The sequence below is a fragment of the Carassius gibelio genome, chromosome B25, assembly GCF_023724105.1.
Source record: "Carassius gibelio isolate Cgi1373 ecotype wild population from Czech Republic chromosome B25, carGib1.2-hapl.c, whole genome shotgun sequence".
Taxonomy (NCBI): Eukaryota; Metazoa; Chordata; class Actinopteri; order Cypriniformes; family Cyprinidae; genus Carassius; species Carassius gibelio.
Window position 1 is genome coordinate 21219382 of NC_068420.1, and position 26280 is coordinate 21245661.

The window sequence follows — 26280 nt, forward strand, 5'->3', positions numbered from 1 at the left end:
CTCACTGATCACAAGCCACCAGACATTTGACATTTACATTGGTATATAATATATTTGTATTTGTATTGTTTAACCCTTTTTCTTCTGGGTTTGTTTTGAGTGGATGCTCTGTGAGGGTCAGCAGGTGGCGCTCTCTGTGGAGGACTACAGCAGATGTGTGAGGGACACACCATGTGCATGTCTCACAAGGGCAGGCATTAGTACTAAATAATATAAAATCAGTTTATTCATTTATTTTTATTTCATTTAATAAACACAAGAGAGATGACAGTGAGTCAGCAGCATGAAAGAGACATAAATGAAGTCCCACAGGAAGAGGAAGAGGAAATGATATGCAGGACGAAAGTTGTGAATGGTGTCTGTGGTCAGACCACACATCAACATTGGCCAAACACCATCTGAACTCACTGGTAAAGACATTCATTCCGTTTTTTTTTTTTTTTTTAAGTGCAGAGTGCAGTTTTAGCTGACAAACAATAATCTGACAAATAACGGTGCACTTTGTATTTGTTTTTAAGTTTGTTAAATGCAGTGCTTCACGTGTCATCTCTGTCTTACTGCACACTAGTGCGCGTTAGTTATTTACTTTATGCAACTATTTTATGCCTGGAAGAATAATGCGATTTTTATTATAACACACTTTTAAAATTATTTAGACTGATTTCCACCCTTCACCAGAAGGGTGCAGTGTTTCTCAAAGTACTTTCAGTACAAGGAAGTACCAGAGGTACATGGCATAAAACTTTATTTATTTCACGGCTTGTTTGTTTTTTCAGCATTATTGTTAAACAAACCATTTTAACCATGCATTTTATGTATATTTGTCCCTTATGTACTTTACAGTGACTCACAAATATCAGACCTTGTAATCTGCATAACTAGACAGCATTTGAGGTATTATAGTACACATATGATGTCAAATAAATGCATATATTTTCCCAAATCATCCTATCCTTTGTTTAAAAAACAAATGATAAAAGTTTCAGTTCTTTAGAAACTGTATTGCGACTACAGTGATGATAATAATAATGGTTATACTCAATTTTAAGGTGTCCTTGTTACAGTGTAATTATACATGTAAGTACTGAGTAATATTAATTAACTACATGTACTTACTATATGGTTAGGGTTAGGATTAGGGTTACTTGCGTGCAATTCTGCATAAGTTATTGATATTAAAATAGTAAGTACGTGTAATGTGTAACAAGTACACCTCAAAATAACGTGTTACCGAATACATTCTAGCCGTTTTCGTCTTTAATTAACTTTACAGCTGGACATAGCCTGCGCACATTCATCTCGAGTGTGACCGTTCGTGCGCGCGCTGCCTGTGTTTGTCGTGTGTCAGATGTCGTGACGTCACGCCCGAGTCGCAGTGTAACATGTAACTTTACTATAGCCATCTACATGTGCGCGAGACTCCAGATCAACACCGAACCCAGCATGGGATTATTAAACACGGCGGGAAGTCGACAAAGTCCAAGAAGAAACGACATCAAAGGCTCGGTCTGACCAACTTCTGGGGGAAAAGGGACATTTTGGACCGTGTGTTCCGGGTTTTGACACCATCTCTTTTTTGTCAACCAAAGTGACGCTCGCAGAAAGTTGTAGTGTTATAGTTGCGTTTGCGCACGCATGGACTTGTTTGTTTTTATCATTTAATAAGTAGGGCTACAGGTCGCTAATGCAATGACCACTAACTACAGAGAGGAGCTGGACTTCAGACTGATGTTTGGGGAGAGCAGTTACCCGTCTCCGCTGGGCCACGCAGGTTTGTGTGATACTTTCACCGAACGCGACGCGCGCGACGGTTATAATCAATGAAGCGCGTGCAGGCGCGCGAGGTTAACATGCGAGCGATAGTTGCGCGTTTCTTCACGTCAAGAATGTTATGCAGAAGTGGCCATGTTTGGATCTGTTTGTTATGAATAAATGAAACCGTGTGTTTCTGAATACTAAAAGTCACTTCCTTATCTTTCCGCATCAAATGTAGAAGTTCGTGTAGTTGACGCGCATAAAGAGGAAGGTCGAAGTCTAATCATGCGAAACATCTTTCAAAAACATGCATGTGTGTGCGTATTTACTGCATGTATGCGAATAATTTCGCTGTTTTCGTGTCAGTTTTAGTGTATACAGTACGTGGAACTACAACTGCTATTGTTAGCTTTGCATAGGCCTATATTTGTTATTGTTATTGGCACTGTAATCATATGATATTGCACTTCCCTACTGTACGCTACTGTTATAACTAATGCAAGTTACTCTGTCCATTGTAATCCATTTTCTTCCAGCTGTAGGTAAACTCAACTGATATGGTTGAACAGTAAATCACCTTTTTTTATTGCTGGACTGTTGGAGCTTGAGTGCAGTGAGGGTCTATAACATTATGTTAGACAGATAGTGTTATCAGTGTGACAGCATCCCCGGCTCGTGGATCAGTGTGAGTGTGTGTGATATTTATGGTTAGCTGCTGTTGCACTTCTGCCAGCTGTCAGTTTGCTCATGTGTCTGAATGAGGCATAAGAGCATCTCTGGAAATGCATGTGCTCAAGTGCCTGCACTACAGTATGCCAAGTGCGTAACCTATATGACCTTGCTTTGTTGGAGAACGGTGAAGACTTCTTCATGCTCTTGGGGACATCATTGTTTGGGGATAACCCTAACCTTGGGGATTTTTGTTTGTCAGGGATTATTTACAACAACAACACAAAATAAAAAACAACTACAAATCTATAAGTACATTTTGCAGCAGGATATCGATAACTTTACAGCTTAATAAAGTTACTATATTGTTTTTGTCCTTCCTACTGAAACCAATCAACGGTGCACATTGTAATAAAGTTTGTTTCATAATCTTTCGATAAAAAGATAAGAATTTAGTCCACCTCTTCATCTCTTAAGTAGTCATGTCATCAGAGTAGGCTTCAAAAAAACTTCATCGAGTAGGGGAGTCTGGATTCGGATAAATTATTCCTCTCTCCTCTACAGTAACTATGGCTTGTGTCCTAATATAATAAGACATTTTTTGAAATACAACCCAGCCCTCCTATGTTAACTGTTGCTATGTCCGACAAGCAATGTGGCTCTCACACTACACATCATGTTCTCATGCAGTAAAAATACATCACCGAGCAAAGAGGAAACTGACAAGACAGAGTAGTTACTTCTGGTATAAAGAATGGCCTCAGCTAAGAGATTGAAATAATAAATACAGTTTTGTGGCTTTTTAATGTTTTGTTACAGGTCGCTGTATTACCTCAGTTCAAGCAGTGCACGTGAACCAATCTTTCCGTATTTACTTAAATCGCAGAATTAACATGTATGTATTTTAAACTGCGGAAAGACGTCAATATGCATAATGTTTTCACATTTAAGCCCTCCAAAGTCTATCTACTGTCCTCTATATGATATGTTTGCGTTATGATTGGTCAGTTAATCATCTGTCAGTTCAGCTCTTTGTGAAGAATCAGTTCCCAATGGACAAAAGAAGTCCGACTTCATTACAAAAAAATTAGGGGATATAAATCATATTTATATTATTTATGTAATCATAGTCTATGCCCATCATAGGCTAAAAAAAAAAATCTGCAGACTGGCTCTGACTTTCGCCAGATGTAAACAAGGCGAAATTCTGTGCAAAAGTCTGTAGTGTATTCCCAACCTTAAATAAAATGTCATATGGCATAAACCAGGTGAGGCATATCGGGTTGTCTTGTGACATAAATAACTTTTTCACTGTTACTCTAGAATCTAGACCGGATGATGATCCCAACTGCTACCCTCTCTTTCCTCCTGGGCCTCACCGTCCCCCAGAACAGCAGGACAGCTATGCAAACCAATCTTATGGCACGCCTCACCCAGGTTCCCTCCAACCCATGGAGTCTCCCAGCAGGGTATTTGACTGTCCTAGCATCCAAATCACCTCTATACCAGCAAACTACCACCAGGACCTGGGCGCGCACCAGTTAGATGAGCTGGCAGGTGCTTGTGGGGAAGCCGGTGCTGGGTCTCTATCTAGGGACCAGCTCTTCCTGCCATTGGATGCATCCTACAGGGACACGTCCTCACTGTGTCCCAGCCCCTGCAGTAGTTTGTCCTCCCGTAGCTGGTTGTCTGACGCCTCGTCCTGCGAATCCTTCTCGCACATCTACGATGACGTGGAGGCAGAGTTGAATGAGGCAGCCGCTCAAGTTCGGCTGGCGTCTCCTCTAGTGTCGCCGCTGTCGTCTCCTCTGCCGTCCCCATTTACTTCTCCCCAGGCGTCTCCTCAAGTGTCTCCGCTTGTGTCCCCCTTTGGTTCTCCTCTGGCTGCATATGGAGATGACCCTTGGTGCCGTTACCAACAACATCATCAGCAACCTCTACAATATCATTACGCCCAGTCGCTGTCGCCGTATCAGTCGCCCCGCACCAGCGTCAGCGAGGAAACGTGGCTCAGTCCCCGTCCACAATCCTCATCCTCGCGGCCTTCTTCTCGCCCAACATCTCCATGTGGAAAAAGGCGGCATTCCAGTGCAGAGGTCATTCCCGGTTTGGCATCTCCGCACCTTTCCCCCAATGTAACACCATCTCACTCTCCTCGGGGGAGTGTCACTGAGGAGACATGGTTGGGAGGTGCCACATTTGCCCCCTACCAGTCCCCTCCACTGGAGGTAGACATCCCATCCAAAACAAGAAGAACGTATCAGACCGACCACAACCAGCATCAAGTGTCTCTGTTGCCAGAGGACTCAAGTCTTCCAGACTCAGGTCTTGCAAATCCATCGCTAAACTCAGGCATAGCTGTGTCCCTCCCCAGTTTAAAGAAAGAGGACATAGTGGAACATTTCTTAGCGGTCCCAACACACCCTTGGGTTAGACCCAAACAAGTCAGCACTCCTTTATACAGGTAAACTGCATGCACATATTGGACTCCGTTGTTCATCTGTTGGTTTTGAACAAGTGTCAGGGTTACTTCAGGGGTCTTCAAACTCTTTCCTGGAGGGCCAATGTCTTGGAGAGTTTAGCTCCAACCCTAATTACAAACAACTGAATCAGCTGAAGAAGGCCTTACTAGGCATGCTAGATACTTCCAGGCAGGTGTGTTAAAGAAAGTTGGGGCTAAACTGTGCAGGAGTTTGAAGACCCCTGGATTACACGTTTTTGGCCTTGTTGTTCCATCATTTATGAACCTGTTGAGGCTATAGCAATGGGTGTTCAGTTTCATTGGATCTAAAACAACAGCCACACTTGTGACAGCTGCTGCTGTTTCTTTTCCTTACCCAGGTCCACATCTTTACCTCCACTGGACTCTCCTCTGCCCAGTCAGTGTGGCCAGTGTGAGTTAAAAATGGAGATCCAACCTAAACCTCACCACAGAGCCCATTATGAGACGGAGGGCAGCAGAGGGGCCATTAAATCAGACTGCGGAAGACACCCTGTAGTTAAGGTCAGACTTTACACCAGACCTAAGATTAGTCTTTTGTGATTTCCCCCACAGTACTTACCAGTACTTACAATGGTTTATGTTTGGGCCCTGACCACAGGTTTTTTTGTTTTGTTTTGTTTTGTTTTGTTAGTTTTTTTTTTTTAAATGGGAGTGAAAACCTGTTTGGAAACAGTCATTTTTACTATTCCATTAGGCGTCACTTGTGAATTATTCATGGAATTTCATGTGATTTATTGATTATGGTTAATTGTTGATGGAGTATTTCATCCATCATTGCCGACTGTTCTGTGTTGTTTTTGTTAGTCACACAGCATGCAGACTGTATTGTGTGCAATTTTGCACTTGCACAGCGGTTTTCATTGTTCTGATAAATTGAGAATGAGTTCCATACCTAAAGGTGTGTTGCTCATCTGACATCTGCTCTAGTACAAGAACAAGTAACAGATTATTGTTTGGGTGTATTTAATTATTTATTATAATATTAATTTGCATTGTTATACATTATATTTTTTAAAGCTGTATTAGATAGTTTAGATATTACTGGTTAATCACACTAGAATTTACCAATGAGAGAAGGAGAGATCCATTTGAGAAAAAGCAGCCAGTCTTATGGACAGTACTTTTGATCCAGTCAGCTTGAGGTATTTTTAACAGGGTGCAAGCTAATGTTACATGTGTTTGACTGTTTGTTTACCCTAGCTACCTATGATACGACCATTCCTGACATTAAAGGAACAGATGTTGCAAGCTTTTCAGGGATAATCACATGATCGCCAAGATCGTAAACAAACTTTGAATGTTGGATTCAAATGTCAGTCTTATATGGGGAACTCTGAATACTTTAAGAGCTATAAAGCATTAAAGTTTTGATGGATAATGGCTAGGCAGACGTATCTAGGAACGATTCATTTGGAATAACCGGTTACATGTTTACTCATATGGTTATTTCTTGCGTCTGCAGCTAATAGGGTATAATGAAAAACCCGTCAGCCTGCAGATGTTCATCGGGACAGCGGATGAGCGTTATATCAGGCCACATCTATTCTATCAAGTGCACAGGATTACTGGGAAAACCGTCGCGACGCCGAGTCAAGAGACAGTGATATCCTGCACCAAAGTTCTCGAAATTCCTCTCCTGCCTGAAAACAATATGTGTGCCAGGTACCTTCCAGACAAACCTCTGATTTACATGCACCCTGCCCTGCATGCACTGTAGACAGTGCTTTTTTGCATAAATGATGTATTGACATGGCTGACAGTTCTGTCTTTATATCAAAAAGATGTCAGCGCTTAGTGGAAAGTATGTGAAATTCAGAACACTTTTTCCATTTTACTTTTCAAGAAATGAATAATACTTTTAATAAATATGTTTTTATTGATTTACACTCAATATTATAAATGAAGTTATATCGGGGTACTGATATATTTTACATATTTACTTCATGGAAACCGACATATTGAGATCACATAAAATAAATCTTTTTTTTTTTTTTTTTTTTTTTTTAATCCTGGTACCCACCTTATTATCTGGCATTTTCATTAAAGGGATCATCGGATGCCCATTTTCCACAAGTTGATATGATTCTTTAGGATCTTAATGAAAAGTCTGTATCATAATTTGGTAAAAAATTCTAAATGATAGTAAAAAACCAACAACACCCTTTTTACTCTGTCAAGAACAGCTCTGTTCACAGCAAGCCATTTCGACGCATCTCCCTTTAAATGCTATTGAGCTCTGCTGACCCCGCCCCTCTCTTCCGAGCAGCTCTCTACGGCTACGTCCACATTAATCCGAATACATTTGAAAACAGCATTTTCATTTTAAAACGCCCTCTCTTTCATTTTTGCAGGACTGTGATATGAAGAGAGTACAAAGTAACACATCTATAGCAATAGTGTAAAAGTGCATAGCACATTCAATCAATCGAACAATCACCTTTATTTATATAGTGCTTTAAACAAAATACACTGCGTCAAAGCACTGAACAACATTCATTTGGAAAGCAGTGTCTCAATAATGCAAAAACATTAACATTACATGCACAATACCAGTATAAACACGGATATCTATTGATCTAATATGCGTCACATGACTAAACTTGCGTCATCGTTTTCACAGTCCACTCTACAACACGAAAATGCCGTTTCCAAATTTATCCAATTTGGAGAGCATTTTCAAAAGCTCAGTTTTCCTTGATAAAAACGGCATCTCAGTGTGGACAGAAGGCCAAAATTGAGAGAAGAAGATGCATTTTTAAACGAAAACGTATTAGTGTGGACATGACCTATGAGACTGTAAACCTTAGGTGAGGTTTTGACCGTGAATTTTGACGTCACACAGCCAATAACCTGAGAATGGCTTGATTTTAAAAAGGGGATATTATTTATCTAGATTGATCTAGATTTTTACCATTATGGGGTGGGTGTGCACACACACTGCCAACACACATTTCAGTTCAAACATTTTTAAGTGAAGTTTGCATCCGATGACCCATTTAAAAAAAACTAAAAACCGCTCATAACAGACTTTTCTTCAATTTCTTCAAAACTTCAAAACATCTGTCATGGATTCACCCGCATCCATACTGGCCGGGCTTTTAATAGAAAGTTTTCAAATGTCGATGATATTCACTAACTGCATGTCTTATGAATATACAAAGTGGAATTGATTTGAAATGGGATTTATATCTTATAGTTAAAAGTTGCTCTAGGCCACTGGCATCAAACAGCAGCAATTATGTCACTCTGGCTTCATTTCCACACATAACCGCAATTTTATGAAATAAACACAATTTAACTGACTTTTACCATCTTTGAAAGCATTGACTGTGCTGGGATCCTGAAGCTACGGAATTCAGACATCGAGCTGCGGAAAGGAGAGACGGATATCGGGCGTAAAAACACCCGTGTGCGTGCTGTGTTTCGTGTCCATATCCCTCAACACAATGGAAAAGTGCTGTCACTGCAGGTGGCGTCCACACCTATAGAGTGCTGTGAGTTCTTCTGTCATTACCTATCTTCTACATAAACAATTTGGGTGGAGCATTTTTCTTACGGATACAACGTTCATATGCACTTAGAACGTGATGATGTCGCCATGATTTTGAAAATGTTGCCAAGCCATGATGATGAACATTTCATCTGCAATTTACAGCTTTTTTCTTTCTCTGTTGACTAGCTCAACGATTAGCGCAGGAACTTCCCCAAATCGAGAGCTTTAGTCCCGCCTGTGGATCTGTGAATGGAGGAGAAGAGATGCTTATAACAGGCCAAAACATCAATCCAGAGTCAACCGTTGTCTTCCTAGAAAAGGGCTCTGGTACGTGAACTCATCTTTTACAATAACTATTCTCACAGCTAGTGTAATTAGGAACACTTTTTAGATCAGTAGTCGTGGAATACATTTTGGATGACAGTTTATGTTATGTAAAAACAAAAGAGCCTTTGTTGTCTTTTTTTTTCCATTCCAGATGGTAAAACACAATGGGAGGTCGATGTGAGGGCTTTACAAGAAAAGAGTCAAAATGTAAGCACAGAGTGTTTTTAATTTTGTAATAAAACCCTGAAATTCCTCAATTTATTTAACATCATAATATATGTATATGTTAACATCATAATATAAGTTTTCTCGTGTTCCCATTCCTGTTTAGACAAGCATAGTGGTAAAGATTCCTCCATACTACAAGAAAACCACGGCTTCCTCCACCCAGGTGCAGTTTTATGTGAGCAATGGCAAGAGGAAGAGAAGCGTCTCACAATTCTTCACCTATCTTTCAGGTAATTGCACACTATCAACATGTCTCGGCCAATTTGGTGGCAAGAACTGCCAGTTAGACAGCAAGAGAAAGTTCAAGTTATATATCAAAGACCAACTACAATTAAAAACATGTATTCTGAAGATGCAACAATATCCAACTTGTTCATCAAGGTAGTAGCTCATTCAGACTCTATGAAGGTTTGTACAGTCTGCCCAGAAGCAGTTAATATGAATCTGGTCCCACTTTATATTTAAGTGGCCTTAACTACCATGTATTTACATCCAGAAATAAGTACAATGCACTTATTGTGTTCCTACTGTACTGGAAAACACTTCTGCTGCTACTGAGGTGGGATGGGGTAAGGTTAGGGACAGGTTTGGTGCTATGGGTAGATATAAGGGTGGGTTAAGGTGTAAGGGACTGGTCAACAGTGTGAATATAAATGTAATTACAGAAATTATACGGTTTGTAGGTTCAGGAAACAGTCCTGTTTAAACGTGCTGCACACACTCAAATATTTGGGTTGAAATGTTGACATTGAAATGTTGTGTCCTTCTTTGGAAGACCAAACAAAGTATTTCCACTTTCATAATGAAGCACAGCGTCTCCACGACATGACGGCGGCGGCAACAATACTGCAGCAAAAATAAAAGTTACGCCTTCTTTCTTTATGTGAATATTTGGGCAATGTTATGCAAATCTTCCCACATCGTGAAGTAGACATAGAGGTGGACTCGGCACTTTTCATTTGCTGTCTTTCCCATTTAGTTGTAAGCCACATAATATGCTTTTGTTAATACCGTAGTATTTGTGTGCTGTACCCATCGCTCGTGTGAAAGTGATGGAGAGTGTCATGAAGTAAGAGACGAGTAATAATCTACCATAATCTAATCAAAAAATAATCTAACAACAAATGATCACAGGAGATTTGAAATGCAGGATAATACCAGTTGGAAAGAGTTCAAGAGGCCTAAGTGTTTTGGACAAAACTGAACATCTAAGGGATATCCAGATGTTCTGAAGCATTTATTGTATCAGCCAGGTGATTCATCACTTGGCAGGGTGTTAAAGAGCAGGTCATATGGTATTTTAAGGTGTCCTAATATTGTGTATTGAGTCCCCTACAACAAGTTTAAATACAACTAAGGTCAGAAAACATTGTCATTTTCTCAGAATATATATTTGATATTAGAGTCATTTGCCAATGATTCCAAAATGATTCGTTCAAGTTCGGAGCAAACCCCTCCCTTCCACAAGCCTACTCTGATCATTAACATTAACCCTTTAACAATTTCACAATGATTATAAAGTCTGTGTGCTACACTACATTCCTTATTATTAAACGATGTAATTAGAGCAACTACAGTCTACATTAATCGACACATTCTTAGGAAATAGTGGGTTGATATCGAATAATCAGAACTACTTCAGTAAGACAGTGATATGATTTAACTGGAAACCTAAACTCAAAACCTTGATATTTTGAGCACTCATTTGAAAATGTACACATAACGTATCAATCATACTTACAGGTTGTGGTTCAGAAAGCTTGCTAGTCCAAATTAAGAAGATTAGAAGCCAACGAAGATAAAAGCCAAAATTTGAGAAGTAGTTCTTACAAAACAAAAGGTTTGAATTGTATTTCTGTGGTATCCTTGAACACAGCGTTATCTCAACATGATGTAAACACTAATAGAGGAAGTGTTTGTGGCCAGGTCAGACTCTGTTCGTATTTCGTGAGCAGGTGGGGATTATGCAAATGTGTTACCCAGAGACGTACACCGGTAACAGGCAAAAGATTAGAAAATATATCGATCAAATCGAAATATCTTTATTTATCATGCACTTTTTTGATTAACAACTTTGCAGACTGTTTTCATTCAAGGATAGCTATGTTATAAACTGCAAAACAGATATTTTTCAAAAAACCATATGTCCTGCTCTTCAAGTGTGTGTTCACTCTCTCTGAGAATTTGGGTTTAGCAGAACTAGCCAACTCTGCTTCTGGAAGGCTGCGACCCTGGAGAGTTAATCTCTAATCAAACACACCTGAAGCAACCAATCAAGGTGTTCAGGATTTATAATTAACAGGCAGATGTGTTGAGACTGAAGATCTGCAGGAAGTTAGTGGCTACCAGTGTAGAGGCAAACCCAGGGCTGTCCAGACTTGCTCCTGGGGACCCACTGGCCTGCAGAGTTTAGCTCCAACCCTAATTTAAATGGATACATTTTAATTCTGTCATTGATACCCACCACATGTCGTTCCAAACCCATAACACTTTTGTTCATCTTAAGAACTCAAATTAAGATGTGTTTGATGAAATTCGAGAGCTCTCTGATCCTCCACAGTACGCAAAGAAAACAGTAATATATATATTTTGTAACAATTCTCCTCCTCATCCCGTCTGCTGTGGTGCACAGCCATTTTGGAGAGAGTATCACGACGTATGCGCTTGCTTCTTCTTTGTATGTAATGACACATGTGCGTGTCCAATGTAAGCGTTTTCATGCACATTCATTGTTTACATGAAGAGGAAGCAAGCACATGCGTTGTGATACTCATAGTCATTATTTTTGTTTTCTTTGTGCAAAAAAAAGTATTCTCATAGCTTCATAAAATTACGATTGAACCCTTGGACTATTTTACTGATGTCATTGCTATGTTTATGGGCCTGGGACGACATACGGGTAAGTAATTAATGACAGTTAATTTTCATTTTTGGGTTAACTATCCCTTTAACACACCTTAAGCAGCTAAACAAGGTCTTTAGACTCACTGGAAACTCTCAGTCAAGTGTGTTTAAGCTGGCTGTAGCTAAACACTGCAGGACGTTATCTCTCCAGGAGCAGGATTGGACACTCCTGGACCAACCAATCTTTCATCTAGTAGTTTGTATTTGTGTGTGTGTGTGTAATACACCATGTTGTCTGAGATTACTGTAGAGCTGGACTTATTTATTTCTCAGATGGTCAAGATAGTTTATCTATTGTCAAACCATTTCAGAAATGAAGAAATGTTCATAAAGCTAATCTGTAATGTGGTAAACGGCCTTCTTCCAAGCAGCGCAGGTCAAGCAGGAGTTTGGCATAAGGATGGACCGTAACACCCATGACCTTGCAGGGCAGCATCCTACCTCCTTCCCAGCAGGTCTCACCACTATTGGAGAACCAGTTGGTTTGGACGAAACCCAGCCTCTTGAGCAGTGGCTGCTGTCTGAAGGGACAGTCTGTGCTCCCTCTTCAAGCCATCTCAGTTACTCACCTCAGGATCCTCTGTATCTGAGCCGCTCACTTCCACCAGACCGAAGCCCCAATGCTGGAGCAGATCTCCACCCTATGTTCCACCCCTCATTGGTGAATTTCAACAACTCTTTGTACCAAAAACCTCAACAAGATCTGTCTTACAAAGGACAGCCTAGTCTTCCGGTGGCTGGTGGTTCACTGCAAGGCTGCAAGTCACTCCAAATCTTAGCAGAGCAACCAAGGTCTCAACTACGCAAAGGATACCAAGGCGTTCCTTCAGAACACAATCATAATCTCCACAGCCTTGGGCCTGCCTCAGTGTCCAATACACCCATGATATCTAGCCCAAATGTGAATACATCTGGTCTGCATCCAGTGGATCCAGTGCAATTCCCACAGTCCTCGTCTTCCCAGGGGCTTCCTCTTTCCCATCAGCCCACTCTTCCCAAAGTGCCTTCTAACTCACCGTCTGTCAGAGAGGGTTTGATGGACCCTCCACCTTTAGGTGCATCTCTTCAGGAGTCCAGCACAAGTTACAGTATGTCACGAGATGGAGAACGCCTCAACGTTAAACAGGAACCAAAGGAAGAGGAAGAGCTAGCCTTTCGGTCCATAGGCCTACAGGACATCACTCTTGATGATGGTAAGACTCCAAGGAGAACCATTTTAAAGCAATGAAGTTAAGTGGACAATGTTGATTACCACAGAAATGTGTTTTGATAAGCAAAACTAGTCTACAGAACAAGTGTCCTCAACTCTGGACCTCAAGATCCACTGTCCTACAGAGTTTAGCTCCAACCCTAATCAAACACACCAACACAAACCAATCAAGATCTTCAGTATTTTGCAGGCAGGTAGGAGCTAATCTCTGAAGGAAAGTGGATCTTGAGGCAAGGGATTTTCCAAAATAAATAAAGGTCTAGCCATAAGAGCTAACATTAGGTCTTCTTCTAAACTTGAAATGGTAATCCCAATACTAAAAACAAGATTTAGACAATTTTGCTACCGAAGCAAGCAACACATACAAGCTTCACATTTCTGCTTTTAAACTTGGTAATCAAGATTATCCCAATAATGTGGGTGACCTCCTTAAGTGATCCAGAAATAAAGGAAACCATTAACAGTTTCACTTTGAAAAGCAGATATGCATGTTTATTCTAGACTATGCTACCTGTTTACACATAATACACACTTACTGTGTCTCATTCTGGGTCAATAACTCTGGGTGCAATACCAAAATATGCACTAGCTTTGTGGCATATGATAACCAAGCTTTATGTTTACTCTCAAGACAATCTGGCAGCTGCCACCCCTAGTGTCTGGAAGCCTGTTTAGTTTGGGCCTAATTATAGTCCCCTGTCCCACAGTGCGGCGGGAAAGAGGATACTGGCATTGCATGGAGTCACTGAAAGAGCTAAATATACATTGAAGGCTAATCCACCGCTAGCTTTACGCAGCTGTATTGTTACAGTGTTACACTTCACATAAGATGATGCTGCCATTAGCCCGGAAGAAGCACATGGCCTTGACTGAACTTGGTCTTTGTTAAAAAAGCTGTGCATTCCTTGTGTTTATTTTTTTCTATGGATAGAATAGCATAGAATAAATTTATAATAAAGTTATTTTTGCCAGAACGAGATGTTGCAAATAAAACAACATAAAATATTAAATAATGAAAATAAAATAATGTTTTTATTTTATTAAATATAGAAACATAGGGTTTAGATTAAATATGAAATTATATATTGCACAGTTAAATCATAAATATTTACATTTATAATTAGCCAAATCCAATTCGCAGACAGTATTATTTTTGTTTGCGGCACTTTTTTTATTTTTATTTGGCCCACTGTTACTATGTCTCAGCACTTATCCGTGTTAGAGAGGACAGGTGCAGTGGACTGGAATACCCCTGTTGAGTGAGGGCTGTTGTCCGGCATCATGCTGCCTTCACTGCCAGGGCGTGTGTGTGTGTGTGTGTGTGTGTGTGTGGGTGTGTGTTGTCTTTCATCTTCGCTCAAACAGATTCTTATCCAAATGCACAGCTACCTTTTCTGGCTTAGATATATTTTTAGCCCACACTGTATACTCTGTTTCCCGTTTCATATGCTTAATGGATGTCATGCCGTAAATAACTTCTTGTGTGTTTAAAGTGTATTAATAGATTTGCTTGGTTATTGGAAAGTCAAAGAAACGAGTGTTATTTCAGGAACTAGTTGAAGCTAGGTTTGAGCTATTGAGTAAAAACCATAAATATAGCTCAACAGGCTACTGTATTAATTCAAACTCAGTTTCAGCCTCTGTGGTTAACACCTGTGTGCGGATGCTTAAGTGTGTTTTGAATTAAAATAAGACCTGCAGGAAAACCCCTAAGAACAACACTGCCCTCAGATGGATTTAATACACTGTAGATGGACAAAAATGAACAATGCATTATTTAAATTCATTAGAGGTTATATGTGTTTTATATAAGTTTGTGTGTGTGTGTGTGAGAGAGAGATAGAGATGTGCCACTAAGTATCTCATATTAAAGTGTTTGCTTCATTTCTTTTGCAGTAAGTGAAATCATTGTCAGAGACTGGTTTGAGACTCCAGATTCAGGGAATGCCAACAGTGTGCCGTAGCTTCACTCCTGGACAGAATGTGCCACTGATTAGAAGATCAATGCTACAGAACTGATCATCAGAGAACTGGACATCTCAATGCAACTGTTTCAATCTCAGCATCTTGCATTACTGCACATTTAGAAAAGATTTCCTAAGAGCAATGCCATGCACATAAAACATTCTGCCTTTTAGAGGATGCATTCAATCATTATTATTTGTATTTGTATATAGTTTAGTTTAGTTTTTTTGTTTTTTGACTGAACATATCAAATGTGAATGTAAAATATTTACCAGTCATGGTTTTTGATTCAATACGTGCCTTAACCAGACAGGCCTTTTACTATCCTTTTGAAATGATTTCATGGTAAATGTAAAATCTATTATCGAAATGTATGATAATCATAAGAAGCATAAAATGAATGATTAAGATGCAAATATGCAGCATATGTGCATATAAAGCACAATCCCATGTTGGAATATGCTAAGACTTAAAAAGATCTGTTACCTGTTTAGCGTTTAAGAAGAAATGTTTCTCAAACTTGTACTGTTGACATGTCTTTGTATTTATGATTTTTTTCTGAACATAAAATAAATTTTGTGACCATCTTCATTTTTCAAGGACTCCAAAAAAAAAAAAAAGATGTTTGTTTTTGTGAAAATAGGCGTAATGGTTTTTATACTGCACAAACTGTATATTCTTTGGCCCTACACCTAACCCTAACCCTCACACGAAACTTTGTGCATTTTTATTTTCTCGCGTAAGAAGTACCATAGTGCTAATTTAGTCCCGGTATCTATGATATAAACAACAACAAAATAATACGTAACGGCTATTCTGACTGCCCTTGACTGTGGTTACTGAGGTTATGTTTTTGCTATTTAAATGTTTCGTATTCGTTTACACGAGAAGGACGGCCTCCTGTCATATAATCACCGGAAGTTCAACAGAATGACGTCAGAGTCAGCGGAAACAGGTATGAGGGACAGAAAGTGCCAGAAACAGCCAGAGAAACGGATCTAAACTTGAGATTTCACCCTTTTATCTAAACCAAGCCGATATCAGACAGATCGTCGAGCGACACTGGACGGATTTAAAGACCGTCTGGTGACTTTAAGACACTGTCGTGTTTTAACCTTTGCGTAGCTACAGCAGATTAGCCTCCATGCTAATGATAAATAATTATATGCTCTTTAAAAAATAAACATCGGTTTTACGAATCAAAAGAAGTGAACTGTACTCTCCGTTATGGGGTTTAAACGTAATACATAACGGTGTATTGTATTTTGGAGTTTGTTTATAGAGTCTCCTGCATGCAAACAGAAAAGGACACGTAACGTAGAGCTGTCACACAAGCGCCTGTATTTATATAAACACCGCTTTCAGTTTGGGCTCTTAGGTCCTAGCCTTTATCTGCATTAAGAGGAGTTTAAATGTGATTGTGTAGGACTTGCTGTCATCTGTAAAAGGACACTGGGACTAGTGATCAGATTCAGGGTCCAGAAGAGACAGTGAACACCAGAGACAGTCGAAGCTGAGCAGCAGTCAGGATGCCTCTGCTTTTTCTGGAGCGCTTCCCCTGGCCCAGCTTACAGACATACACCGTCCTGAGCACACTTCTGCTGGCCGGGAGCATACTGAGTGCCTACAGCTCAGTCAGAGACTCCCAGGACCCCCACAGCCCCCCTGAGGAGGAGCTGGAGCTGGACCGCCCCGGGAGCGTGCTCTCTCATGTGCTGCTGATCCTCATCACAGACAGCCTCTTCGTCTGGGTGTGTGACACTCCTGGGGTGTAGATTTTACCCCACACGGCTTGATCTGTGACTGTCTTTACACGAGTTGTCCTGTTCCCGCAGGTGATGGTGAACACGGCGTGCTGCGTCCTCATGTTAATCGCTAAAGGGATCCAGTGCATCGTGTTTGGGCCGCTGAGAGTCAGCGAGAAGCAGGTAGAAGTCCTCACCAAAATCACCATATTATACTGATTTCTGAAGATCATGTGACACTGAAGACTGGAGGAGTGATGCTGAAAATACAGCGGAGCATCACACTTTAACAATACATTAAAGTAGATCACAGCTGTTTTAAATTGTAATAATATTTCACAATGTTATTGTTTATGCTGTACTTTCGAGTAAAAGCAGCCTCGGTGAGTAGAGGAAAGCGTTCCTGTAAGCGTGAAGTGTTGAACATGTTGTCCGTCTGCTCTTCTCCGTCTGACAGCACCTGAAGGATAAGTTCTGGAACTTCGTCTTCTACAAGTTCATCTTCATCTTCGGCGTGCTGAACGTGCAGCGGGTGGAGGAGGTGGTGCTGTGGTGTCTGTGGTTCTCCGTGCTCATCTTCCTGCATCTGATGGTGCAGCTGTGCAAAGACCGCTTCGAATACGTGAGTCTGCACCACATCAATACACACCAGTGTTCATCAAGACTGGAAGCTGTTATTTATAGTAGGACTGTGAGATGAATTCATTCAGGAAACCGTTTAGCACACGGCGAACTGTCAGAATATCCTGTTTTGACAAACATCACTATTAGATTTTACTGCCAAGAAATACAGAGCAGTTATCTTTTGGAGTATCTGAGTAGTTTGGTTTTCCTGGCTCAAAATATGAATTGAATTACCTAGCTTCCTCCTTTCCTTGCCGGCTTCCTTTCTTCCTTCCTTCCTTCCTTCCTTTCTGTTTCCTTCATTCATTCCCATCCTCATCTGCTCTCTCTCATCCTGATTTCATTCTTTCCCTCCTCCGTTCATGCTAGTCTTCTACCTTCCTCGTGTTTTTCTCTTTATTTACTGTAGCTGTGTCTCATTTTGATTACGTCATCGGGGAAGTCTCATTTAAGAAAAGTAACCGTTAAACTGCGAAGTAAAAAAGAAATGATAATATTTTAAACGCCGTTGTCTTAGGGTTACTTCTCTTAAATAAGACATCTTTAATGACGTCTGCAGACTTCAAATGTGACACAGTTCATCTCTTTCCTTTCGATCTTTCCTTCATTTCTTCCTTCTTACCTAACTTTCCCTTCCTTCTTCCTTTCTCTGATGTTTCCTTCTTTACTTCCTGCCCTCCATTATTTTACTTTCTTACTAGATTTCTTCTTTCTCTTTTGTTCATGCTTCCTATCTTTGTTTCCCCTAACTTCCTTCCCTCTTTCCTTGCCTTTTTATTGACTTCCTTCTTTACTTCCTTTCCTTTTCATTCTTATTTACTCCCAGCACTTTCTAGTTTTCTTTCCTACTCTCTTATTTCCTTTCTTCGTTCCTTTCTTTCCTTTGTTCACTTTTATTTACTTACTTCCTGACTTGCTTCCTGTTTTATTCCTTCCTTCCTTCCTTTCTTTCCTCGCTTGTTGCATTTGTATTTACTCTTACCTTCTCTACTCACCTGGCTCATTTCTCTTCTTCTTTTCTTTTTTGCTTCCTTCCCTTCTTCCTTCTTACCTAACTTTCCCTTCCTTCTTCCTTTTCTTCTTCCTTCCTTTCTCTCATGTTTCCTTCTTTACTTCCTGCCCTCCATTATTTTACTTTCTTTTTTACTGCCTTTCCTACTAGGTTTCTTATTTCTCTTTTGTTCATGCCTTCCCTCTTTCCTTGCCTTTTTATTGACTTTTTTTACTTCCTTTTCATTCTTATTTACTCCCAGCATTTTCTAGTTTTCTTTCCTACTCTCTTATTTCCTTTCTTTCCTTTGTTCACTTTTATTTACTTCCTTTCTTTCCTCCTTTGTTGCGTTTGCGTCTACTCTTACCTTCTCTGCCTACTTGCTAATTTCTCTTCTTCTTCCTTCCGTCATTTTCTCCCTCCTCTCCTCTTCTCCTTCACTTCCTGTCGTCCCTGTTGTTTCTGTACCTCCCTCTGTGTTTACTCATGTGTTTCTGTGTGTTGTTGTTCTCTGGGGCAGCTCTCGTTCTCTCCCACCACTCCAGTGGTCAGTCACGTGCGAGTGTTGGCTCTGCTGGGGTCTGTTTTGGCGTGCTGCGGGGGTCTGGCAGTGCTCTGCGCTCTGGTCGGGCATCTTCACGGCATGCACACTGTCGCCTTCATGGCAGCTGAGGTAAGAACACTTCCCAAACCTTTCTAAGTGAGCGTAAAGAGAAAAGCGCTTGCATGTTGGTCCGTACATCCTGAATGAACCCAAACCTTGTCTCCTGTCCTGCAGTGTTTGCTGGTGACGGTGCGCTCGGGACACGTCATCATACGGTGTGTGCTCGCTCCAGAATACGCTCAGATTCATTCATCGTGAGGGAGCAGAGCCGTGAATCTGAAGGTTTCGATCTGTTGTCTACAGGTACTCCATTCACCTGTGGGACCTGAACCATGAGGGGACCTGGGAGAACAAGAGCTCGTACATCTACTACACAGACTTCAGCATGGAGTTAACCCTCCTGTGCCTGGACCTGATGCATCACATCCACATGCTGGTGAGAGAGAGACTCGTGTGAGCGTGTGACTGGTGCAGAGCGAGTCCGAGTCTGGGCTGATGTTTACAGTTATCTGAACGCCTCTGATTGGCCGCTGCGTTCATCAACTCGTGTGTGATTGGTTATGATGCACAACACTGTAAAAACACAGTAAAGGGAATATAATGGAACAGATAAGCCCTGATATTACTTCCAGTATTACTAGCTCACCGTCCGAGGCATCAGCTGCAGTGATATCTCTGATCCTTCGGTCTAATCCCGAGCGTCTGTGTGATCGTGCTGTTTCTCTCTCTCTTACAGCTCTTCGGGAACATCTGGTTGTCCATGGCTAGTCTTGTGATCTTTATGCAGCTGCGCTATCTCTTCCACGAGGTGCAGAGACGGATTCGCCGCCATAAAAACTACTTGCGTGTTCTTGACAATATGGAGTCCAGGTGAGGAGGCTTACTGCTAAAACAGCGACCTCTCTGCAGGCGCTGGGGTGTATTGCTCAACCGGAGAGAGAAGCTGCTGAAGAAGATAAGATGTGGTGTAATGGGTTTAGCTTGTGGCTAGAAACCAGAAGTTAGCACAGGATATCACCTCTGACCTTGTGTGTGTGTGTGTCTACTTAATCAGATTCATTCTCCATGTTCTAATTCTTAAAAAAAAAAAAAAAAAAAAAAGGATTTTTGTCTTTCTTTTAAGTAAATCTATCATGGTTGCTACATGAAAACTGAAACTTTCCACCGTTCTTAACAAGGTCTTCATGTGCATCATATGTTAGAGTGTGTCACTGAGTGTGTGTGATGAATCAGACGTGTGTGTGTTGACATGAACTCCTCTTCTTGTGCAGGTTTGCTGTAGCGACGCCGGACGAGCTGCTGGCTAATAACGATGACTGTGCCATCTGCTGGGATTCAATGACTACAGCACGCAAGCTGCCCTGTGGACATCTGTTCCATAAGTGAGCTATAACCCCTTACCGTCGACACGCTAATATTTGAATCTGAATCTGACCATTAATGCTTTGATGTCCAGTTCCTGTCTGCGCTCGTGGCTGGAGCAGGACACTTCCTGTCCCACGTGCCGTATGTCACTGAACATCAATGAAGGCGTGAGAGAGAGAGACGAGGGTCAGAGGGCACCGCTGGATGATAACATGACCGCCGGAGCGGGAACAGAGGCCCGGCCGCACCTCAACCAGCACAACCACTTCTTCCACTTCGACGGTGAGGCGTCTCTTACACATCCACACCAGATCCACACCAGTGTCTTCAGGTTGAAGACGTTTAATTTGATTATAATTCTATTCAGTAATTTGTTCTAAAGTGCAGAGAGTTTTCAAATTGTTATATTTAAGGGATGAAGTAGTGTATATCAGAAGAAAAGCCCAGGAGAAGGAAGATGTTAGCAGAATCATAGGAAAGGAGCAAAACAGAGTAGAAGTGAGCCATCACAGTGAAGGAAACTAAATAGACTTATCCATTATGTCACTCATCTATTGTGTCATATGTTTTTGTATCAACCGTAGATCAGGTCATACAAGTCATCGTGACCAGTCAGATGTTGTGGTTAACAAAAAACATAGTCTTAAGTGTCAATTTTCCAATAAGTTCATTATGATGTGACAATATTAGGCCGATATATACGGTAACTATTTGAAAATCTGGAATCTGAGGGTGCAAAAAAATGTCCTTTAAAGTTGTCCAAATGAGTTCTTAGCAATGCATATTACTAATTAAAAATTATGTTTTGTTATATTTACGTTAGGACATTTACAAAATATCTTCATGGAACATGATCTTAATATCCTTATGATTTTTGGCAGAAAATAAAAATGGATAATTTTGACTCATACAATGTTTTTGGCCATTGCTAAAAATATCCCCCAGTGACTTAAGACTGCTTTGGTGCTCCAGGGTCACATATATATATATATATATATGTATGTACAGTCATGCCCAAAAATATCAGCCCCCTAGGTAAATATGAACAAAGAAGGCTGTGAAAGATAATCTGCATTATTAATCCTTTTAATATTTAAAAAATAATAATACACATCTAACCTTTCATTGGATAATAAGAATTTAAAATGGGGGGAAATATCATTATGAAATAAATGTTTTTCTCTACTACACATTAACCACAGTTAAGGACACCCCTAGAAATGTTTGAGTAAAATAACTCTGAAGGATATTCCCAGTCATATTCACAATTCTGAGTACTACGGCGTGATTATGAACATAAAATTATCCAGCCATGGCTTCCTGTTTCACAGAAATATAAAGAGGAGGGAAAACAAAGCCCAAATGCCCTTAATCATCCATCACAATCAGAAAACCAAAGAATATATTTCTGATGTGCAGCGAAAGATAATTGAGCTTCACAAATTAGTGAAGTGGCTTTAGGAAAAGAGCTAGCAAAACACAAACAACAAAAATGTGTCCACTGAGCTCAAAACCAAGCTTCAGCTACAGCCCTTCCAGTCCTCTGACCTGAACCCTACAGAAAGTGTTTGGAGTGAACTGAAGAGGAGAAGCTGGGAATCTGAAGGGTCCGGACTGATCCTGGATGAAGGAATGGTCTCTGATCTCATGTCAGGTGTTCTCTAACCTCATCAGGCATTATAGGAGAACATTTAGATATTAAACTGGCAAATGGAGGTTTCAAAAAGTATTGAATAAAACGGCGTCCTTAACTGTGTATTAGAGAAAAAAAATATTTCATAATGACATTTCCCCCCCTTTTTAAATTCTTATTATCCAATGAAAGGTTAGATTTTTGTGGACTTTTTAAATAAAAGATCAAAAGGATTAACAATGCAGATACATTTTCACAGCCGCCTTTGATCAGATTCACCAAGGGTGCTGATATTTTTGGGCATGACTGTATGTGTGTATGTGTGACAAGACAAGGATTTCACACCTTTAGACCGAATACAGCAAAACTAGCACTTTCAAATATGATATCTGGCATATTACAAAAACGCTGTTTCTGGAAAAGAGCATCTAGTTCTGTTAATGACTAATTCTGAGAAACATTATTACTCCGGCAGTAGTTGGATGATGCCCAATATCGAACAAACACCGGTGAAGAAGATATATGTGCATAATACATATTTTTGGAGAATACTACAAATATTAAATTTGAACGTAAATGCATTAAAAAAAAGGTATCAGTAATGAGTAAATAACTTAAATGTGAATATTTGATGAGGATTAATAGGAGCATAAATCAATAAACAAGTCATAAATGAATACTAGGATATGAAAATCACTGTTGGATACACCATAAATATTTTATTCTTATTTTTAATAACCTGTAAAACTATAAGGCTTATGGTAATTAAAGCATCATATGGTATATTAATCTCCACTGGTTCCCCCTCAGGGTCACGCATTGCCAGTTGGCTGCCGAGCTTCTCTGTGGAGGTCATGCACACCACCAACATCCTAAGTATCGCACAGGCCAACAACTCGCAGCTCAATGCCATGGTGAGTCCTCCTGCTGTTTACAAACAGCCTCGTCTGTTCTCCACATGTTTCCATCTTATAAACCTGACTTTCCTTCGATTTCACAGGCCCATCAGATCCAGGAAATGTTTCCTCAGGTCCCTTACCATCTGATCCTGCAGGATTTACAGCTCACTCGCTCCGTTGAGGTCACCACTGACAACATCCTGGAGGGCAGGATCCAGGTGCCTTTCCCAACACAGGTGAGGTTAACACCTCTACCAAAAGGTGTTTATTAGCTGCTGAAATAATATATTGCTTGCATAGAAACTAATTTAAAAGCTTGTTTCTCTCCTCTCGCCTGTGGAGCGCACACCCATACAGATAAACACTTCTCCTGAAGACTCAGCGGGTGCCAGCAGCAGTTCAGAGGTCGCTGCCCCCGAGGTGGAAGACTTTGAGGTGCGGGGGAGCCGCTTCTCCAAGTCCGCAGATGAGAGACAGAGGATGCTAATGCAGAGGAAGGAGGAGCTGCTCCAAAGAGCTCGCAGGTGAGGCTCACTATAACTTCTTAAAAAGTGTGAGCTGAACAGCTTGGACTGCATTGCTCTATTTTGCATGAAAGCCATCTTCTCACTATCTCCATCTCATTCGTTTTGTTTGCTGAGTTTCACCCCCTAGTGGCCTTTGCACAGAAATTTTAATTCCATTCTCTTTATTCACTGTGATTTAATGGATTATCAGTATATACACACAAAACAAATGTTCACAAGTAGCAGGTTTTCTATGGCTAATAAAGGTCACAAATTATTTAGTTCAGAAAAAAGTTATAGTAAGACTTTAGAATAAGGTTCCATTAGTTAATGTATTAATTAACATGAACAAACAATGAATAATACATTTATTACTGTTTTTATTCATCTTCGTTAATGTTTGTTAATGAAAATACAGTTATTTATTGTTAGTTGATGGTAATTCACAGTGCATTAACTAATGTTAACAAGCACAACTTTTGATTTAAATAATGCATTAGTAAATGTTGAAATTAACATGAACTATGACTTATAAATGCTGTAGAAGGATTGTTCTTGCTTAGTTCATGTTAACGAAAGTAGTTAACTAACATTAACTGATGGAACCTTATTCTAAAGTGTTACCAAAGTTATTTATAACCACCCATTTTTAAAGAAATAGTGTTTTGAAGAATAACATTTCAGTGGGAAAACACCAAAAATCTTTCAAATCTTTTGAATATTTTAACACAATTTTAACAGAGATCAGTGAACAGTATCTTCAGTGATCAGTGGGAGTGCCCCAAGGCTTTGTTTTAGGTCCGGTTAAGTTTTAATATAACATTGTTCTCTCTTTGTTAGACGTTATCTACACAGAAAGTCTGATGAAGAAGATTTGTTTTCCACCCCTGCCACTGATACTGATGATGTCATGCCCTCCATGGAGGATGAAGACTCAGATTCTGTGACCTTGAGGCGCAGACGACTGGCGGCTGCAGCCGAGAGACGCATGCAGAGGCAGGAGCCTCCCCCATTCTGAATCAAGCAAAAACAAGCATGATGCGCCAATGGTACAGCCATGCCATCATTCAATTTTGGGCTGATCAATGCAAATTTGTGCTAGAAGCAACTATGTATGCACCCATCAAACATTTCAGTTCATTCAGTCCATTGAAATAATATATGGTGTCATTGCCGCACCAGTGAATAAAAGTACAGTTTTGACGAGCCTCAAATAAAAGAAAGACACATGCATCTTTTATTCATGTGTTTTCCATAGACAACATTTTTAAAATGTAAGTACGTAAACAAGAGCATGGTTTGGACAGCTGTTCAAATATGTAAAAAAAAAAATTGGTTCCGGAGTTTGATTTCTTAAACGTGTTTGTACGGATCTGAACGTTTTAATAATATTACGTTGCCTACTAACAGTTTGACTCTAGAGCTTAAGCAACAAACAACAGGCTGGGGTTGATCTGTGTGGTGAACTTTGAGTTTCTTTCTTTTGTCAGCGAATATCCACACCATTTTTTGCTGTTCAGCATTTGAATCTGCCTTTAAGACGGTTGGCTCAAGCTCTCGAAAAGAGACTCTTGTGAGTTGCAGCCATCTCTTATGCTTACAATGCCATCGCAGAATTGTAGAGTGTCCGATGACCGTTTAAACGGAAAGTGGCATGGATCCTAGTGTCTGTTCTCACAGTGTTTGCTCTGTGAATCATAAAAGGGGTTCATTTAGTCACATGATCTTGTTTCTCTAGTGTTGTCATTCAGAGCAGACATATTTAATTCATCTCTTATTTTGAACTTGTAGTGAGGAAATGTTCATGTTTTGTGCTGCAGCAAGGGAGAAGCTAACAGTCAGGGTAGATGATGTTTAATTCAGTGAAAGTCTGTTCAGTGTTGTTCTATTGTAATTTTCACACAACTCTTTCATTCGGTTCAAATTAAACGGCGCATCTACCCTGACAAAGGTAATTTTGATTTGTTCACACATAACACACAGTTATGGTCTTTAGGTCAGCTTTGTAGCTTTTTTTCGTCAGTGTTTTATTCTGTTTGTATTTGAATGGTTTTCAGCGTACTAATGCTTATAAATGCTTGTTTTTTTTACCAGCCCACAGCATTCATAATACATTATCACAGGATAATTCAGAATCGTGCATGTTGAGTTTGAAGTGAACAAGCTATTCATCTAATAGCATGTGACTTTTAATTAGCATTTGCCTTTTGTTAAATAACCGTAATCTCAAGTTCAACCATCAAAACTGTGACCACTTACACACAATCGTATTGGCTTGATGGCCTGTTTGTCCACCTTGAAAAACAATTGTCTGTTTTACACTGTGAATCTATTCTATCAAATGTTTTTAGTGTCACACATGGATGTTTTGATCTCTTTTTATTTAATAACTTTCATGTGGACGTCTTTTTCTATGCGTGAAATCACTGACTCTTTGAGTTCATGTTTGTTTCCTGGTCATCTTTCCCAAAGACTCTCCTCGTGATTCTGATTTAGCTGGTCGTTGTGATTGTAATGACCGCAGGTCGATGTAGAATATGTTTGTTTTGGTTGCACAGATGCACCTTTAAGCAGTATTTCTTAAAAAATGTATTAATTGAATGTCCACTGGGGTGATTCAGATAATAATAGATGATTCGATGGGCGGTCAAGCTGTTTGCTGGAAACCAGAGGGAAGCATTGGATTGCTTTATGTACACAATTCATTCATTTGTGCCTCAAATCTACAGTGGATCAATAATACTTTGATTTGTGTAAATAATTTTGTAATAAAGACTGTAAAATACATGTGAATGACCCTGTACAAAATAAAAGTCACAGCTGCTTTAGAAGCTTTTACCCACATTTCCCAGTGTACCA

General features: G+C 40.1%; 2 protein-coding genes across 3 annotated transcripts; both read left to right on the top strand.

Moving 5' to 3' along the window:
• Positions 1-1341: 1341 nt before the first annotated feature.
• On the top strand, positions 1342-15641 carry LOC128014345 (nuclear factor of activated T-cells, cytoplasmic 3). Its single transcript, XM_052597847.1, has 10 exons — positions 1342-1771; positions 3748-4888; positions 5266-5428; positions 6390-6589; positions 8249-8421; positions 8607-8747; positions 8899-8954; positions 9079-9205; positions 12251-13072; positions 14986-15641. Exons 1-10 carry the CDS (start codon positions 1690-1692, stop codon positions 15051-15053), a joined length of 2973 nt encoding a protein of 990 aa, XP_052453807.1. The 5' UTR covers positions 1342-1689; the 3' UTR covers positions 15054-15641.
• A 326-nt stretch (positions 15642-15967) lies between these two features.
• On the top strand, positions 15968-26265 carry amfra (autocrine motility factor receptor a). 2 transcript variants are annotated; one of them, XM_052597917.1, is made up of 13 exons: positions 15968-16805; positions 16890-16982; positions 17257-17421; positions 18935-19087; positions 19193-19233; positions 19322-19454; positions 19755-19888; positions 20290-20400; positions 20475-20665; positions 22827-22930; positions 23017-23151; positions 23258-23439; positions 24262-26265. In XM_052597917.1, the coding sequence occupies exons 1-13, from the start codon at positions 16584-16586 to the stop codon at positions 24437-24439; spliced, it is 1842 nt and encodes a 613-aa protein (XP_052453877.1). In that variant the 5' UTR covers positions 15968-16583; the 3' UTR covers positions 24440-26265. The 2 variants fall into 2 exon arrangements, with proteins under 2 accessions (XP_052453877.1, XP_052453878.1); XM_052597918.1 differs by having other exon boundaries at positions 23273-23439.
• Positions 26266-26280: the final 15 nt, after the last annotated feature.

Excerpts from the sequence above, each read along its gene's own strand:
- LOC128014345 (XM_052597847.1), top strand. The coding sequence starts at position 1,690 with ATGACCACTAACTACAGAGAGGAGCTGGACTTCAGACTGATGTTTGGG. Across the intron at positions 1,772-3,747 it reads GTCTCCGCTGGGCCACGCAG|AATCTAGACCGGATGATGAT; the intron begins GTTTGTGTGATA and ends CTGTTACTCTAG. Across the intron at positions 9,206-12,250 it reads ATTCTTCACCTATCTTTCAG|CGCAGGTCAAGCAGGAGTTT; the intron begins GTAATTGCACAC and ends TCTTCCAAGCAG.
- amfra (XM_052597917.1), top strand. The coding sequence starts at position 16,584 with ATGCCTCTGCTTTTTCTGGAGCGCTTCCCCTGGCCCAGCTTACAGACA. Across the intron at positions 16,806-16,889 it reads CAGACAGCCTCTTCGTCTGG|GTGATGGTGAACACGGCGTG; the intron begins GTGTGTGACACT and ends CTGTTCCCGCAG. Across the intron at positions 22,931-23,016 it reads ACTCGCAGCTCAATGCCATG|GCCCATCAGATCCAGGAAAT; the intron begins GTGAGTCCTCCT and ends TCGATTTCACAG.